Source organism: Anopheles maculipalpis, chromosome 2RL (assembly GCF_943734695.1).
Source record: "Anopheles maculipalpis chromosome 2RL, idAnoMacuDA_375_x, whole genome shotgun sequence".
NCBI lineage: Eukaryota > Metazoa > Arthropoda > Insecta > Diptera > Culicidae > Anopheles > Anopheles maculipalpis.
This window is the reverse complement of record NC_064871.1, coordinates 13,841,128-13,858,836: the sequence shown is the minus strand read 5'-3', so window position 1 is coordinate 13,858,836 and position 17,709 is coordinate 13,841,128. Positions and strand designations below refer to the sequence as shown.

At 42.7% G+C, this 17,709-nt stretch overlaps 3 protein-coding genes across 5 annotated transcripts in view; 1 reads left to right on the top strand and 2 right to left on the bottom strand.

The window, feature by feature from the left end:
- LOC126557570 (RNA-binding protein Musashi homolog Rbp6) overlaps positions 1–4,209 on the bottom strand; it is a 236,002-nt gene extending 231,793 nt beyond the window's left edge. For all 3 annotated transcript variants that reach the window (XM_050213382.1, XM_050213381.1, XM_050213383.1), the window contains exon 1: positions 4,108–4,209. In XM_050213382.1, coding sequence (XP_050069339.1) covers positions 4,108–4,199 — 92 coding nt within the window. In that variant the 5' untranslated portion in view covers positions 4,200–4,209. The remainder of the gene's footprint in view (positions 1–4,107) is intronic.
- LOC126558879 (uncharacterized) overlaps positions 1–17,709 on the top strand; it is a 553,494-nt gene that overhangs the window by 136,996 nt on the left and 398,789 nt on the right. The gene's annotated exons all lie outside the window — the stretch shown is intronic.
- The window catches only part of LOC126558878 (uncharacterized), a 521,842-nt gene that overhangs the window by 150,843 nt on the left and 353,290 nt on the right, over positions 1–17,709 (bottom strand). The gene's annotated exons all lie outside the window — the stretch shown is intronic.

Genomic DNA, 17,709 nt, shown 5'->3' with positions numbered 1-17,709 from the left:
CGCTCGAGTCTGTAGCTCTTGTGTAGCCAAGTTCTCGTGTTTCTCGCTCCAGCTTCCAGCGGCATGGCGGATACTGTAGATAGGCTGAAGGAAGCCATTCAAAACGCATATAAAAAAGTTACATCAAACTTCCTGCTCCTTCCACACACACACACAGCCCATAGTGTGCGCGTGAGACCTCATCTTCATCGTCAATGCTGGGCTTCAACAAGGTGAATGAAGCGGTACTAAAAAAAAAAAAAGATCCGTCGTGCGCGGTTAAGGAAGGCACCAACCAGAGAGTTCCTCCTCCGGCGCACACATCGCCAGACAGCGTCGTGTATGCTATAGAGTAACGCCGGAGCATACTGGTACACGGTTTAGACAAGATTGGTTGGTGGTCTTGTGGTATTTCCTGCCCGTTTCCGAACAGATGAGCCACAGAGAAAAGAGCTTGTAGTTCTTGGCGTTCGCCAGCATCAAACGAGCTTTAACGATGCGCGCTTTTTCGGAGCATCGTTAGCGACGACATTGAACGAGGACCGAGGCCGTGATCGCTCTGCGCGCTTTGCTGCGGAGATGTAACTCCTTCCACATGGATCCGCCCCCTCTCCACTCCCAAGGGGAGGGTGGGTGCTGTTTCACGACGAAGAATGACGCTATGGAAATCAAGAAATTTAATCAACAACCCTGAAAGCCCGCACTCGGTACAGAACTTGAAGAAGAAAAACTAAGAGAAGTAGGAGAAGAAAAAAAAACACGCCGATTTGAATCGAAACGATCTCGGTTCGCACTACAAAAAAAAAACAAACAACTTTGTGGCTGTATGGTGGCATCGAACAGCGCTTCAGAAGAGTGTGTGTATGTGTGTTGCTCTTGGAGCTATTCTGACCAAATCATTTCTAGAATCAAATGGCAAAAAATCAGCTTCAACATGACGAGAAAAACACTGTTGGACGCGATGCGAATTCTAGCACCAAAACTCGAAGGAAGCTATTCTCCCGGGGAACAAAAAAAGTCGTTACGGACAGCATTGGCGTGCAACTAATCTACCGTCGTTGTGGGGTTTTTTTTTCTTCTTCGCTAGACTACACTTTGCCTAAACACACACCATCGCTCTACACGCAACATTAACTATAGCCGTGATGATTTTGAGGGGTACCAAACTCCCAGCAGAATGGGATTGCAATAAAAAGTTTCCTCCGATCCACTACTTCACCGCTCACCTCGTGCCTAATGCGGCCCCCACGAACCAGCCCAGCCCAGCAGCAGGGGAAAGGAATAATCTGACCCTGTAGTTAAAAGTGTTCGTCCTTAGCAAACAGTTAATGAGAGAATATTTTGTGATTCGATCTACTGATGAGCTGGTCGACGATTTTCCTACCGGATACAACCCCGAACGCCCGAAAGACGGAATTGGCGAGGAACGAAACGTGACGCAGCAGAACACGTGGTCGGTGGTTCTTTACATTCGCGCAGAGAAGAATCTGGCTGACTGACAGTGGCCCCACGGCCCGGACAAAGCGGATCGAGAAGAGGAGCTGCTTACTAGAAGACAATTTGCAGTTCGTTTAAATTTATCTTTGCGTGCACCGTACACGCGCGTTGGTTCGATTCTTCCTTCCATCGCACGATGCCAAGTTCTTCTTCTTGCCACTGCCAAAAGTCGATGATGAGTTGGCAGCAATACGATTGATCTTTGTCACTGTCAATTTTTAGGGGGCGGGGGCGTTGGGTCTTTTGAGTTGACCGTTGTTGAGATAGTTAATTGTACGAGGATGACAAATAAACAGAAGCTGGTTTCAGCTGTTTTGTCTTTACATTTAATCCTCCGACGTTGGAGCAAACAGTTTATTTGGAATTTTCGGCAAAAAAAAGATGCTTGAGTTCCTTTTTCATGGTCGTTTAACCACATCCTGTCCACAGGTACCACATTCCTATCCCGGTGGGTTATAATGAGCAGCAAAAGATCACGGGAAAGATAAGAAAAAATAGCAAAAAGACCCTTCCGCATTTAAGGATACGATTGGCCTTCCAAGATGTTGAATTCCGTCAGGTAAAACCATTTTCTGTTTCATATTCCACACACGAAAAGAGGTAAATTTCATCTACCTCAATATAGAGCTTAGCTTTCCTCATCAGACATAGGGAAAACAAGGTTTCGAAGATCTTCCTAGGGGTGAACACCAATAGCCACCTGAAGCAAACAACCCTCAAAAAAGCCAACCTAAATCGATGTACCATTTGCCCAACCGCAAGGACAAACAGGCAAATCATCCTCAACTAGCAGCACAATTTCTGCCACTCTGTCCATCCAATTTGTTCACCATTCGATCGGCACGCACTCTCGCGCAATTCCAACACGACTGGCAGCAGATGGTTTAATCGATTTGGCATCGATGCGAAGGAAAGCCGCTTCGAAATGGAATGGAAAATTGTTTTCACATTCGCTTGTGAAAAGCGAACCGCTTGGAGCCTGGAGGGCAATGTAAATGTGCACCGCACGCGAAGCCTTTTTCCGAGCCCGTGTCAACTAGTTCAAGGGTAGCCGACACTTGGGTTTGGGTGCTGTAATTTCGATTGCAAATGCTTTCGGGGTTCGCTATGGCTGTCCGTATTACGTGTGGAATTGTCTCAGCGAAGGACGCACAGTCAGCAACAGTTAAATTGCTCTATTTCGTTTCTTTGCCTCACTCTTAAAGTTGTGTGCCTTCATTGTTGTAACCATGTAATTGTGTGTGGACACTTTCTATCTTCATTGGAATTTTACTACTTTGTTACTTGGTACCGTACAATCGCTTGTCAAGCTTGTCGTACTGAGTAAAGTTAAAACAAACGAATTATCTGTTTCAAGCAGCATATTTGTAAAGTGGATTTACACGCCACACTCACATCTTCCTAACAAACTTTACCAAAGAAATGGCGGGCAAGGAACGAATGTTTGTACACCTTCGGAGAAAAGTAGCAGTAAAGGGGAAAACTGCAGCAAAATCCTCACGCTTTTCTGTTGCCATTAGCATCGCCGGTAATGACATTGCCGCCTGCACAAAACCATTGCACAAACACAAGCCACACACACTACTACCATCCCCACCGGTGCTAAAAAGGAACAAACTTTTCAGTGAAATCCAATTAGTATGCGGTTGTAGCTAGAAGAGATTGAAGCTGGGAAGCTGCCATGGGGAAAGGATGGTTCAGTAATAATTATTTCTTCGCGTTGCTTATTAACATGCACCAAGCAACGCACTCCCGGGGGTGAAGAGGGGTAGTGAGGATCAGCGTCTTTTGGTGCTTTTGCAGGAGTCGTACCGATGGCACTTCGTACGCAGCACAAATCCAATAAAGGGAAGCATATCTGGGCTTTGTTAATATTGGCAAAATATGTACTTGGACTGAGCTGGTCATGAATGGAAGGAAACTTCAAGAACTGCTTATAATGAGATCAAACGTTTTAGAAATAAAATAAGATATTGCTCGCTTAGAAACGTTTACAAACAAAACCCCTTCATAACAAATCGAAAAATATAAAAAAAACCCTAACTAACGGGAAGGATCGTTATGTACATTCATGCAAGGATCTTCCGTCACAATTCCACAATTTATTTTGCATTTTGCACCGAACAAAAACAAAATCATGCCGACCATCAACTAATGAGCCACAAAACCACAACATAGAGAGAGAAAAAATCGGATGCGAATAAATCAAGGTGCAGCAAAGAAGGCTTATATTCAACAAGAATCATTTAAAGCACGTACGTGAGACCATCAAAAGACAGGGAAAAAATCAATGGTGACTTAAGAAGAAACGAAAAAGAAAAGAATTAGTGCAAACGTAAAGGTAAATAAAAATAAAACTAAAGCAGATTAGTCAATAAGAATCCCCGATGTGGTTAGGAAGTATTTCACACGGTTTAGTACGAAATTTTACGCCAAAAAAAAAAACTCAGCCCAAAACACAGTAAATAAATATTCCAAATGAGAGAAAAATGAAACTCTTTTGTAAAATATGTTATTTGAAACAGGTAAAATAAATAAAGTTTAGAAAAAAATATTAAAATATCTAAAAGTGGGAAGAAGAAAAGGTATACAAAGGAACAAAAACAAGAAGAAAAAAAAGGTAGCACAAACCTTATGTTCGGTACGGGAACCGCCGTTGGGCCTTGTAGCGGTGGAGGCACATTGTAGGGATACATTTTGGCAGACATACTTTCAAACAGCATTTTTCCGTTCTCCTTCCTTAGCCTCTTCTGCTGCTGGCGGTGCTGATGCTGCTGCTGCTGCTGCTCCTTTTTTCTTCCTCTCTATATATTCGGCCACACAACAATTACACTACCAACAGAGTGATAAAGCGGTACTGGAGAAGGGTTTTTTTTTTGTGGGTAGGGCACAATTTTATTACACTTGGAGTATTTCACTCCACTCGTTTATCCCTTCGTTTACTCTTCGCTTCTGCTCTACAACGGCCACTATAGTAGTAGAAATGGTAGTAATACTACTAGATACGCTAGTTAGAGGATAAGTTCTACGTTGATGTGATGGGCTTTAGAGAAAACTGTTTAGTCCTTTTGCTTTTTCACACTAATGATAGCACACACTACTGTTTTGTTTGCTTTGCTTTACGCTTTCTGTTATTTTACGGTTTTGTTTTCACACTACTTTGTTTTTTTTTTATATTATTCTGAAGAATGATTACTAAAACTTCCAGCTTTGGATGAAGAAAAAAAAAACACACACACACACACACAACCAAGAATAAGAACGAAAATAATTAGATTCGAGTACTGTACAGCAATAATGTATGCATATATATAGAGAGAGAGAGAGAGAAAGGGTATAAAATAAGGTGAGTAAATGCGGTGCCTATATAAACAATAGTTAATTAGAAACGCACTTTGCTTCCGTACAAACTACACACTAAATCATATTAATGCATAATTACATGAGAGCCCACATATGGAACAACGCTTAGAGAGCCGCACACGGTTATTAACTTTTCGATTTGTGTCTGCTTGTGGAGGATAATCCTCCGGGCGCGCTCTAAGGTGGAATATACTGCGCTTTTTTTTAAATTATATCTCACTATCGAACATCCCCACACATACACATACACACACACGCACACATACACGCTCGTAGTTTGCACACTACCGATACAGAAATTTATTCTTTTCCCAATAAATATTCATTAGATAAGGTGGGAGTAGCTAAACATATAGACAATATTACACGTACGGCTAATTTCAAAAAAACAGGATTAAATGCACGCGCTGCGAGATAAGGATAATGTGGTTTAAATGGTGGTCTATCTATACGCTTTCGAAGGTTATGATAAACTAGATATAGCCTTGGCATAGAATGTTTCCTTATCTACACTAGTTCAACAACTGCACATCCATTCCTGTCTAAAGCGTCCTTGCAGAGTTAGGTTTGCGGTGTGGATGCGACCATGGCACTACACAGAGGGAGTGTGTCCTTTAATGCTTTAACTGCATACACAACACATATACACCGTGCGACTAACAGACCCACAGCGCAACAGTGTGGCACTACAAACGTCCACCAACCATGAACGATACTGGAGAGCATAAGAGAGAAAGAGTGTGAGGGAGAGAGAAATAGACAGAAAAACAAAAGATGTCATATGCTTCTTAAAGTAAATGCGTGTCCTAAGCCTCTAAACCGCTAGTATGTAGCACATTCTTTACATGGAAAACTTATTATATAAATGGTTCCAAAATAATCAGCATATTAGACAAATGACGCAGCGAATAAGACAGCAAAGGGATATATCTAAAACGTATACTAGATACAGGTTGCCTTATCGCTGGGTCCTACAGCACGGTCTAACATACTGACTAAATTGATCAAATTAAGTAAAGAACAAAATTCTTACATAAAAAAAAATAAAAATAAGCATACATTTCAACAGTACAAATGAACTGAGCTGATGAATTAAATAACGATTAACGATTAGAAGAAGAAAACAACCCCGCCCGATATAAACACGTAACAAGAAAAGCAAACAAGACAACGGAATGAGCGTAGCGAAGTCTCTGCCACTGTATACTCTGTACACACATTACATTTGCACACACATACATACAGACAAACAACTATAAATTCGTTAGGATATTAATGACATTGTGATCGTCAACCTTTACGGCTTTCGTATAATTGTGTTATTTTACTAACTTTTTGTTTTTTGTTTTCTTTGGGGTTTTTTAGAATTACAATTACTCGCACTAAACAAACGATAGGAACCCGTTGTGGCACAAAACACAATGCACTAAAGCTAAACGGCAAAAACGTTCCAATTCGGCGTTCACGGCGTGTGTTAGTTAATTGGGACGTATGTACTAAGAAGGAAAACCCCATTCAAAGGATGCTTTGCTATGAATGCAGTAACGTCTTGGCGCGGATCTATAACACGACAACTCTATACCTAAACTGTGTGTGTGTGTGCGTATGTGTCCCAGCTATCTATCAACTCACTATAAGCTATAGTTATATTACGCTATATTGTTTTGTTCATATTTATAAAAGGAGGTGTTTGGAGAAGAAAACAAAAATCAAACACATTATATTTAAATCGTTAAACCTAACAATAACAAAAGGAGGAAGAAAAACATAAGAAGACAACACGACAGGATACGAAATGCATAAAGAGTGACTACTGAAACGATCCGAAAGGAAAGGTATGCGCTATATAGTAAGAGAAAGAGAAAGGAAAAAAAAGGAAAGAAATCGTGTGTGCGGTTTGGCGCTCTACTTTTCTTCAATTAAAGAAAAATGTTTTCAACTAATACATTCTATATCGAACGAAGAGAGGAAGAACAATTAAAAAAACAATGGAAAGTACAATTTTATTTAGAACAAAAAAAGAAGGAAAACCAACAGAATCTATGCATACTTTCGGACCCCTTTTTCAAGCTCAACAATTCAAGGGCAGATAGATTGAATTTCTCCAGCAACGATCGTGCTCCCTTGCATGATGGGGGAGCACAGTAAGAACACGGAATGGTTTAGAATTGTAAGCGCTATGCACGGTTTTTGGGCAGATAGCACACATAAAAAAAGCATCCTTTTTATTAGTTCCATTTTTGTTTTTTTCGTGACAATTTTCATTGGGGGAAAGCTAACACTATCTTTTATCTTTAAAACATTTTCATCGAATTTGGGTTGCAGGCTAGTAAGCTAATTTTAATCTCTTCTCTTATCACTTTTTTGGCGTATTTTTCTGTGTCATTAAAGGCGTTTAGAGCGAGGTTTCGGTTTTTACTTAAATTCTAACAGTGACGAGGTACTTTTTATTATCATTGACCAATGATGCACGGCCAATTTTCCATCTCTACTCTAGCAGATTTTTATCTGAAGTATAATTTTACCCACCTTGCACTGGGGCACCGGGACATGGCACATTATCGTATCATAAGCTTCCTCTCTTACGAATGGTAGTTTGGGGATTCGTACACGCATCTGCATTTGATTTTCTTGTTTACTGTTTACACTAGTTGTTCTTACTTGTCTATTACTTTTAATAAAGTTTTCAGTCTTTTTCCTCTATGCTGACTAACATTGTACAGCTTTATGTTTTTGTTTTGCGTTTTTATCGCAACAATTCTCTATCCTTCTTCGCATAGTATCATTTTCTTGAGCACAACAATAAAGCTGTCGGAATGAAGCATTGAAAGTTTAATGTAATGGAAACCGTTCCGATAAAAACCACCATTAAAAGCAACCGAAACACACACACAGCACACAATTTCAGGGAAATAAAATGCACCCATTTAGACAAAACGACTCACAGCGGTCGGTGTAATATGATCGATAATCGACACAGCAGTGAGTCGAAGGAAATGGCTATTTTTCCCCCAATGCTTCTCGCTACGGTTCATTGCTGATGCCCAATCGAAACGGGATTGATGCCATTCCGGGGAAAAAAAGGGCAGCAATAAAAAAAAAAACACACCAGTAACGCCACGGTACTATCTGCATTTTTAAATCTCGCAACACGCTTTTCGACGAACGAAATGCGAAAAATACATTTCCATTTTTTTGTTGTGTCCTTTTGCAATACTCAATATCTGATCAACGAAGTGTTACTTTGAGCATCAGCTTAACACAATCGAACAAAATAAAAAATTGTTCCTGTTTTTATCCTTCCAAATTAACCAGTGTTAAATAATTATTCAAATTTAATACTTTGGCCCTGCAGCGTTCAGACGCTCCTGACGCTCAACCCGACCGGTCGGTTCTTTGAAGAACAAAAATTCAAAGTTTAATGAAAAATTCCGGTTACACAACTGGACAACAACAAAAAACGACGACATGAGAGACACCAGTTGTCAAAAAACACCGAGTAGTACAAATTAATTCTGTACCGTAATCATTAAAAGTTGAATAAGCCGGACCTTCGCCACAGCAAAACTTCATCAACACACCTTTTGCTTGTGTTTTTTTTTCTAGCTCTTCGTCCTTTTTCCTATCTTCATTGATAGACCTGCCGGTCCTTTTGGGGTGCGCGAACAGAAATCCGTTCAAAAAAGTGCTTCCTAAGCATATTCAACAACCGTCCTCCAACTCTTCGTGCGTTGCGGCGTCCAATGGTGAGCAGACCACCCGGTTGATGTTCCGTAAGCCGACGCCCGTCAATTAGAGACATAATTCGAACGAAATTAACCACACCGCGCGCACAACCAACCTTCCTCTTCCGGCACGACACGGTGGGACAAAACTTGCCTCACTCGAGAAAATGTGAGCCCAGGAAAAAAAATTATATAAAAAATGAGACACTTATTCTAGCGCTGCAGCAGCCCCGAGCAGCAAAGTTCTTGAGGGGAAATGAAAAATGGAAGGTTTCTGCATTTCTTTTCTGCTCATCGTACTTTAGAAAATGTGTGCCAAGTGATTGCAATCGTAAAGCGGGATTGCAATCGGTGTAGAATGTAAATTTTATTGCATTTAAAATGCGCCAAATGTCTTGTGTAGCGTGGTTCAAAAATACGAGAAGGAAACCCTCCCCGGAAACAGGGAAGTTTTTAATTCGCTTACGCTTACTTTTACATGATATCCGGCGGTAAAATTGTAGGATTTTTGTAGAAAGCCCTTGACCATGTTACACCGCTCTTACCGGTTGAGTTGCGTTTGGGCAACTTTTTCGAATTGGAAAACTTTTCCCGCTGCTCTCTGGGCAAACTCGGAACTTTATTTTTCTGGGAAGAAAAAATCGATTAAAATAGATTATGTAAAGTGGAGTGCCGTAAGGTGAGCTAGGCGGTGGACGACTACGCCCGCAAATCAGTTTAATGCGGGTATCGAAATTATCTTAAATGGAGTAAAATGTTGGTTTACAAGAAAGCCAAATGAATGTCATCAGCTCATGAGAATCATTTCATATTAATAATTCTTGTACAATTATCCACTCAGGGTCATGACTTACAGAACAGACGAGCAGCTTTAACAGAACAGATCAGTTTTTAACCGACGATGTAGTATAAATTATCTTAGAAAAGCTTTTTTTACATCCACCTTCCAGACGGAAAATGTCACTTTCGACATTAACCAGCTGTGCTACGCTTGCAGTTTAAATTCTTCCTACTTCATGCTTGATTCTTTCAGCACAATCTCCCAGCGTTTAGATAAGACATCAAGACACAATCAAGCAAGAGAATGAAACGTGTTTGCGCGAGCGGGCAAGCACATGAAAACATAAACAATCGGCGCGGAGACTGCGTGTGTACAACCAGGCAACAACAACAGCCGTGCCACATGTAAAAGCCTGACCCGCATCATACACAACACAAACGCACCCGTCGTATGGTGAATGCACAAACGATTGTTTGTATGGTGCGCGATCTCCATGCGTGTTCCGCGCGCACACCAACTCACAGCCTTCTTTGTGTAGTGCGCAACCCAAGCGCTGTTCGCTGCGTTCTTTCTGCCTCTGTGTTCTTTCATCACGCTTTTATGTCCAAAAGTCCCAAAGATGGAGGGGGTTCAAACCATAGTTCATTCCCCTTGCGTATGGGGAGCAAAGGGGAGGGTTTTTTTGTTGTTGCAAATAATTAAAAAACAAAAAAAGAAAAGATGTCAACATATGTGTGAAAGATTCTGTCCCGTCAAACTGTAGCACGGCAAACTGGCAATGATGGACGCCGGCTCATGCATATACAGTTCACTTTATTGTACAGCAATCCAATCCGGGAACAACGCGAACGATCGCGCAGGACCAGCAGTCGGGGGTGGGAATGGAACGTAACGTGTGAGTGTTTGAGCGTCCATAACCTTGGACCAGCTGCAAAAGTTGCGTCCCTCGAGCGTGTCAAACTACAAGGCCCTGCGCGGGAAGGGGGAACGGTTCACGTCCCCTCACTCCCAGAGAAAGGGGTGGGAAAAAGCGATGGAAGCCGACTGTTACAGTCCAGTCAGGCAAGGCAAACACATACACACATTCTCACGTGTGTTCCGTGTGTCCGTTTGCGTTGCCATGGTTTTTTTTACGTCGACGGGCAGATATGGAGAGATGATGCGCGCTTGCTATGCTTCTTGCCTTCATGCGGTGCGAGGCATTAAAAGCCGGGGGAATGGATTGTTGCAACAAAACAGTGTGACGCTCAATTTTAATCGACCCCGAGACGGTCACAAATTAAAAGCGCATTGTGAGCTATTATCACTCAACAGTAATTCTTCCTCTTTTTCTGCTTCGAGGCTTAACGACCTACTAGGTCAAGTTGGCCATCGAATGGCTTACTAGACGTATTGGTACTACGTAGTTGGATAAGTCAAGTCCTCACTAAGGGGGAAACGGTCCAGAATTTGAACCCATATCCTGCTATGTGAAGACCAGCGCCGTTGTCTCCTCTACTCTGTTCTCCAGACCCCCCGTCCGAGCAGTAATTCTATTTTCAATTTAAAAAAAAAACCCATCAACTCTACTCCCTCCTTAAATAAAGAGAAGCACGTCTCTTGTTGTTCACAACTGGTCTCCCCAGTCATGTTCTTGTGTTAAAGTTAATTTATTAAACTTTTTTCCTAATGGAAGCCCACCCCCTTTTAACCTTTCCCCATTTAGCAGAGGTTAATTGCATGTACAAATAAGGCAATTTCCTGCAACTCTCTTTCTCTCTCTCTCTCTAGCGTTCTAAAACTGAACCAACCCCCCCCCCCCCCCCCCCCCGTTAAGATCACGTTCTTTAAAACTAAAATTAACGCAACTCTTGCAACCATTTCCATTACACCATGCCCGGTCATCATAAGGCACCGAGTTTGGCGAACACATTCGAACGTTTTGCATGTCTAATAAGATGCAAAATTAATGGCAAACGTTTTGTCAAACCTATTGGACGGTGAATTATTTTCCCCACCTTTATGCTCCCTTTCCCAGATTGCATAGTATGATTTGAGTGTTTTATATAAACACGTTAAAAGGGTTTTTTAAACATCGAAACACTTTCTCTCCCTTTTTTTGTTGTTGTTGCAGTAAGTGAAAGTGTTTTACAAGTACTAAACGGTCGAGAACACGCAAATGGAACGACGTTGTTCTCACTTCAAACATGCACACACACAGAGGCCCACAGGGAAATTGCCGGAAATCGTTCAATCGGCCACCGGGCGGCAACACAATAACATTGTAATTAAAATTCTGCGCCCGTTTCTTTTTCGCATAATATGCATTTAACTTCTTGCTTTTTCTGTCTCTCTCTCTCGCTCTGCTCAGCTGAAGGGTTTTAGGATGGGGCGCTGCTGGGGGCTGGCTTGGGTGGCTAGTGTGGTGTGGTGTTGTTATACATGCGAGTCGCGAGACGAATTTATAATACTTTTTGTTCCTTTTTTGTTGTTGTTGATGCATACTCATCAGAACGTTACGGTTGGAGGAACTTCTAAGAGCATCCGAACTGGCTTTTGAGTAGCGTCAAGGGCTTTTTAAGGCACGAAGATACAACGAACAAGTCAAAGCAAGTGTAAAATATGCTTCACATAGGAGGAAAAGGTTTATGGGAAAAATTGAACCGGCCTTAAGGTTTAAACTTGTTACGCCATTTTTTTTTAAGTTGGACCAGAATATCAATTTTTAAAACTTCTAAAACAGTTCACTAGTCCATACCGTTCGAAGCTTGTAAACTAGACACCACATGCGTATGTAGTTGACCCAATCAGTAGTACCCTTTTTCCCTTCAGAACCCAAAGGCACACAAGGCGACAACCGATTCGATCCGGTCGGCCCGGGTCGTCTTTTTTTCCTTGCAAACGATTTAGTTAACCCCATTAATCATTGGCCCATAATATTACTGCGTTGCGGTGTCGGCATCTGGTTAAATCGATGACGTTCGCAAAAAGACCCTTCTTCGCCCGCTCCACTCTTAGTATTAACTGGCGTATAGATTTAACCATCAAACATGGGCATGGCTTTCTCTCTTCATCCCAACCGTACGTTGGCGCACAAGTTTTCCAACATAATCATCATCCCACCCTACGGATATTGAGATTTTTTTTTTTTGGAGGTAAGTGAGGGTACTGTGAAAGGGAGAGGAAGGTTCACCATGCTTCCCTTTTGCGCCATTTTCAGAATTCAAAACCGAACCTGAAGCAACAAAACACGCACGAAGGGATCCAAAAAAAGGGAGGCTCTGTTGTGTTGGGCCCTTATTCTGTTCGCTTTATTTTTGCGTTATTTATAGGACCCCACATGTGTTTATTTTAATGATGATTATGAAGATCAGCAGACACACACGCAGACATACACAGGCATCGCAGAGGTACAGCACTCAACTTTGGATGGTGGTTCTGCCGGGAAAGCAAACATCAGAGGCAGGCCGTGATGTGCGCTGGACAGTACACACAAGGTACAACTTCCGGTTACGGTTCCGAAATGCATTCAAGCGATGCTTCAAATAAATAAGCTTTGTTATTGTCTTATTGTTTGTTTATTATTTGCAATTTGTTTCCTTTTTCCTTTGCGTTTCGCTATGCCGGTGTTGTTTTATTTTTGGGTAGATGTGTTACTTTCATTATCCAAACTTCGACTATTTACTCGTTTAATGCTTTCGTCGTTTTGTGTTTTGCAATAGTGGACACATATTTTTACGCATTACTACTTCGCTTCTAGGTCATTAATTAATTGCTTTGCGGCAAAGCAAAGGTCAACTGAGGCAGTTTGGATACTTGGAAGCAAGTTTAAATGTTGCATAAGAACTCACTCATTCGTCGCTTTTTTCAATAGTAAAAAGACCATTCGAAGAAAAAGAAAAAAGGTCATCAATGGCTGGCGCCTAAGCCAAACGCTTTACGCTAATAGTGGTGGTAATTGGGAACGAGTTCTACCACCGAATAGCGGGAATTACCTTTCGGGTAGTTGCAAACACATCGACACTGGCAGCGAGTACGGTACGGTAAGAGAAATTCCTGGAACTCCCACGATGTCTGCATTGTCCGCTGACTTCTACTATCGCTCCCTCTCTCTGGAGCAGCCAACGCTCCCCACGAAAGAGGAAGAAAATCAGTGCACTTGAGAATACAATTTTTAATCGTTCCTTCTTTTCCACCCCGATCGTTTCTTCCTCGCACAAGTGCCTTTAATTTTGCCTGCGCTATGCTTGGGACTCGGCCATATCCAGCTTGTGCTCCCCTAGCTTATTTTCCATTTAACTTCCAACAACGCTTATACCCACGTTTTGCGTCAGCAAAATTCTGATCCTCCTCCATCAGGTCTCACCCCTCCCAACAGCCTTTACGTTCCTTCTCTTTGATGAGGATTTTTTTTACGCTAGTGTTACGCTTTTTTCGTTCGTGCATGCATCGGTGTTGCAGTGCTGGTACGAGTACAGCAGAGACAACACACGAAAACAAACCCTCAAAAGCACAGAAAAAGAAAAGAGATGGAGGCACGAAACCTAGGGGGGATGCAAAAATGACATCGAGATACAACACATATACACACAGCCCTTGCAGGCATGAGCGGAATCTGGGCATCCCGGGCTCATGAAGCTCGTCAGGGATTTGGTGTGTTGTTAACCTTACTTTTTGGTTGGAAAAATTACTATCCAAAAAAAAAAAACGTAACCAGGCGACCCCACAGCCGAATGCATTTAGGGGTCATCAATTGACAGACCATCAAAATGAAAGAATCTTCATCTAATGATCATAATTTTTGTCTTCTCTTACCAACTCCCGGAACTTCAAGTTGCAGTAATACCCCACTTTTTTTTTGTGCCTCTTGCGAGCATTGCGAGTACTTCCTGCAGGATATTTTGCTCCAGGACTTTGCTCCAGGAGCAGCTCCAACCGACACACAAAAATCGCCATTTTCGAATCTCTGCTCTCAGCAGCTTTTGCTCGCTCTCTCCCTTTATAAAAAAAGGACTCAAAAAGGAGAGCGTGTCTATGTGTATGCATGTGTGCGTCGTGTGTCATGGCGACGAAGGAAAACAACATGCCGCCAAGGTGTGCATGATGGTGATGGCGCCGCCTTCTCCCACGCGCGTTTCGCATCCATTCTAGCTCTACATTTGCGATCCGTTGTGTTGCAATGCAGCAGACAAAAACCGGCAAAAGGTGGTCCGGCCAAGGTTTACTAGCCTACCTTTTTCCGCTTGTTTTTTGCTTCTCTTTTGTGCACGAACGATTCCAACATCAATGGCTGCTTGATGCGGGATTTTACCAAAAGCGTAATGGCTGTGCTACCCCATGTGCCTGTGCCGTGGAGTTTAGCGCCGTAACATCCTTTCGAAGGAATCATTGGCGCACACACACAATTCGTTGCTCGTTTCAATGTTTTACCTTTGGACAACATTTTTAGTAAAGGACACAACTACTCCATTGCCTGGTGGCAAAATTTGCGGTTTCCATTTCATATTTTAACTTCCTTCTTCGCTTTCATTCCATTCCTGCAAGCTACTGCGTGGAACGCATTCATTTAGAATCGGCATAACTTGGGGAAAAAAAATCCTAAAGGCGACATCCTTGCTTTTGCTTCTTCTGAATCGCATTCTGGACTCCCTGGTCCTTTTTTTGCCATCTCTCTTGCTCCGCCTCTGCTTGGCGTACAATGAATAATGCAGTTTCGCTCTTTCTCGTGCGCTCTATCTCTCTCATTCTCTCTCCAGGATATTTTCACAGTTAGCAGCCCTATTTGCGGTACGCACACAATCACACACACTCTCGCTTATAGAACATTGAGGTTAACGAAAAAAGTAACCAGGATTCACCAAGGATTCGACGAACAGGGAAGAAATCACACACACACACAAACATTCACGCACGGACACATTCACACACGCACACCGAGAGGTAAACTTTTGCCAAGGGCGACGGACAGCAGCTGAAGGGACTAAGCTCGAGAAACTCCTCGTACATCTGTCGTTTGCCACACACTACATATCCTGCACACTGCTCGATGGCTGCTGCTTGGGGCAGCCGATTGTTGTTTTCTTTTTTCACCCCGTATTTGTTTAATGATGCGGGGTTTGTGGTGGGGGGGGGGGGTACCTGCGTTCAATGTAGCCAGCCTCTCACACAAACAGAACGCGCTTCTCACTTCAGCACAGCGCGTTTTTCTGTATCGCGCGATTCTCTCACCAGCAGCTGCGGCTTCTTGATCGTGCGTAGCATATGTATGCAAGAGGGTGCGCGAACGTTAGTGTGTGTGTGTGCGTGTGTAAAAAGGCTTCCCACCATACTAACACCATTAAACACACCACACTACTATGTTCGCCATCATCTCGCGCTAATGCGTTCTCCACCGCTTTACATCTTCTAGAGCTCGCGCACGAACAACAAAATAAAACGGCGGATCGACAAAACAAAAGAGAATCGAGTAAAGAATATCCCCACGGTTCACATGCACACACACACACACGCAGAGACGCGAATCGCACACATGAATTAAACAGCAACAACACAAAAAAGCGCGTTTCCTTTCGTCGGGAAGTTCTTAATGCTGGTTTCTCTTTTCTTGGAATGGACGGGAAAGGGGGAGTCCCCCCCGACCGGTCCAGTGCTACTGACTGCTTTTGTTATGCTACCCATCCTGCTCTTGCTGCAGCACAACGAGGAGGCATCACAATCTTCATCCCCAAACACGAAGCCACCAAAGGGAAACACCGGAGAATAAGACGAAGAAGAAGACACAAGAACTAAACGCGTGTCTTGGGCTCTTCGCTTCGTTCGCTGCGTTTGCTTCCGTATATACGCGTTGGTGAGAACACTGCGATGATATTTATTTCTTCACACACACACTATATCACTTTTTGCTTCTCCAATGCTTTCGCTCTTATTCTTCCCTTTTCCTGCGTGCGTGATGATGGTCTTCACCGTTCAGCCCCTCAAAAGCAACATACTTCTTCCTCTCGATGCTCTCCTCCTTCATATCCTTTTTCGCGTTCTTTTCGAAACTCGTTTCTTAACTCATTTCTTTTGTTTGGAGCACCACTTTTTTTCTTCTTTTTTCTTGCCCTACGCTTCCCGTCTGTTTTGTCTCGGACTTGATCTTGAAGAATATAAGCTGGGGTTTCGGGTTTCCATTCCAATCACCAGGCGGCTGTGACACCCTGAGACGCCGGTTACTTGGATTTTGCTAGGCTCCTTTTCTTTTTCGCTTCTTATTTTCACCGTTCATCCCTTATCCTTGAACGTGCCACATGTCTACAAGCACGCACACACAACACACAACAAAAGTCTAGAATAGTGCTTCAAAAGAGGTTCGGGGAACAAAACACACAAAAAAAAATTCTACATACAGGCACACACGCATACATGTGTGCTACAGTTGTCCTGACATACAGTTTCGTATGTGCAGCAGGATATTGTGTACGGTAAGAACACAAAATTGCCAGCATGTGAAGCAACGTACGCACTAAAAAGAAGACGAGTACGAACGAGAGAAATGGCGACACCAATTGACAAATGGCAACCGGGACGATGGAAGCGTCCCTTTACTCACGACGACTTCCCGGCTTGGGGATAAAAACTAACCCTAAAATAAGGAAACGCAGTGGAATTTTATCATGTCGATTTTTCCTCTGCCAGTGGCTTCAACCTTCGGGAAGTGGACGTTTGGATTGGAAAATGGACTTTATATGTAATGAACTTTGATCAGTCCGCCATCTAGTTAATCCGGGATATGACGCTAAGACTAGTTATCAAAAAATCACAAAAATCTTTCAGCAGAAAATATACACGTTCACACATTCACACACTCTCTGAACCATGAAAAAAAACGGTACCTTTTTTATAGACTTTGAAAGACGATTTAGTAGTAGATTGCAGTATTGTTATTCTTATTTCCACCATGTAACAAAAATCGCAATTAGTTTTTCATTTTTTTAGCTATGCTTTGGGGACATGCGTGCGATTAGGTTTCTGCACGCAATTGCTGCTGCTTTGGATTTGATTTTCGAACACCAGTATAGAAATAAACGATAATTTCATCACTTCACTCACATTCACTCGAACGGGGCCGGGATGGGAAGGGCGCGCGAAAGCACTGAAAATACTTTGTTCTTCTCCTTCGACTGGATATCCTTTTTTCCAAAATCGGTTTTTACCAAGAGCCACGGGTAACGACACACGTCTGTACTCTAGCAAGCGTTGGAAGTAAGTGTGAGCGAGAGTACGCGTCGACGCCGAGAACGGCCAGCAATGAGAAGCGCTCAAAACTGTACGCGCGTTCAACTGACAGAATTTTACAGCATACATGCGTGAGTAAACGAGTACGCATCTGTTCGCATGCTCTAT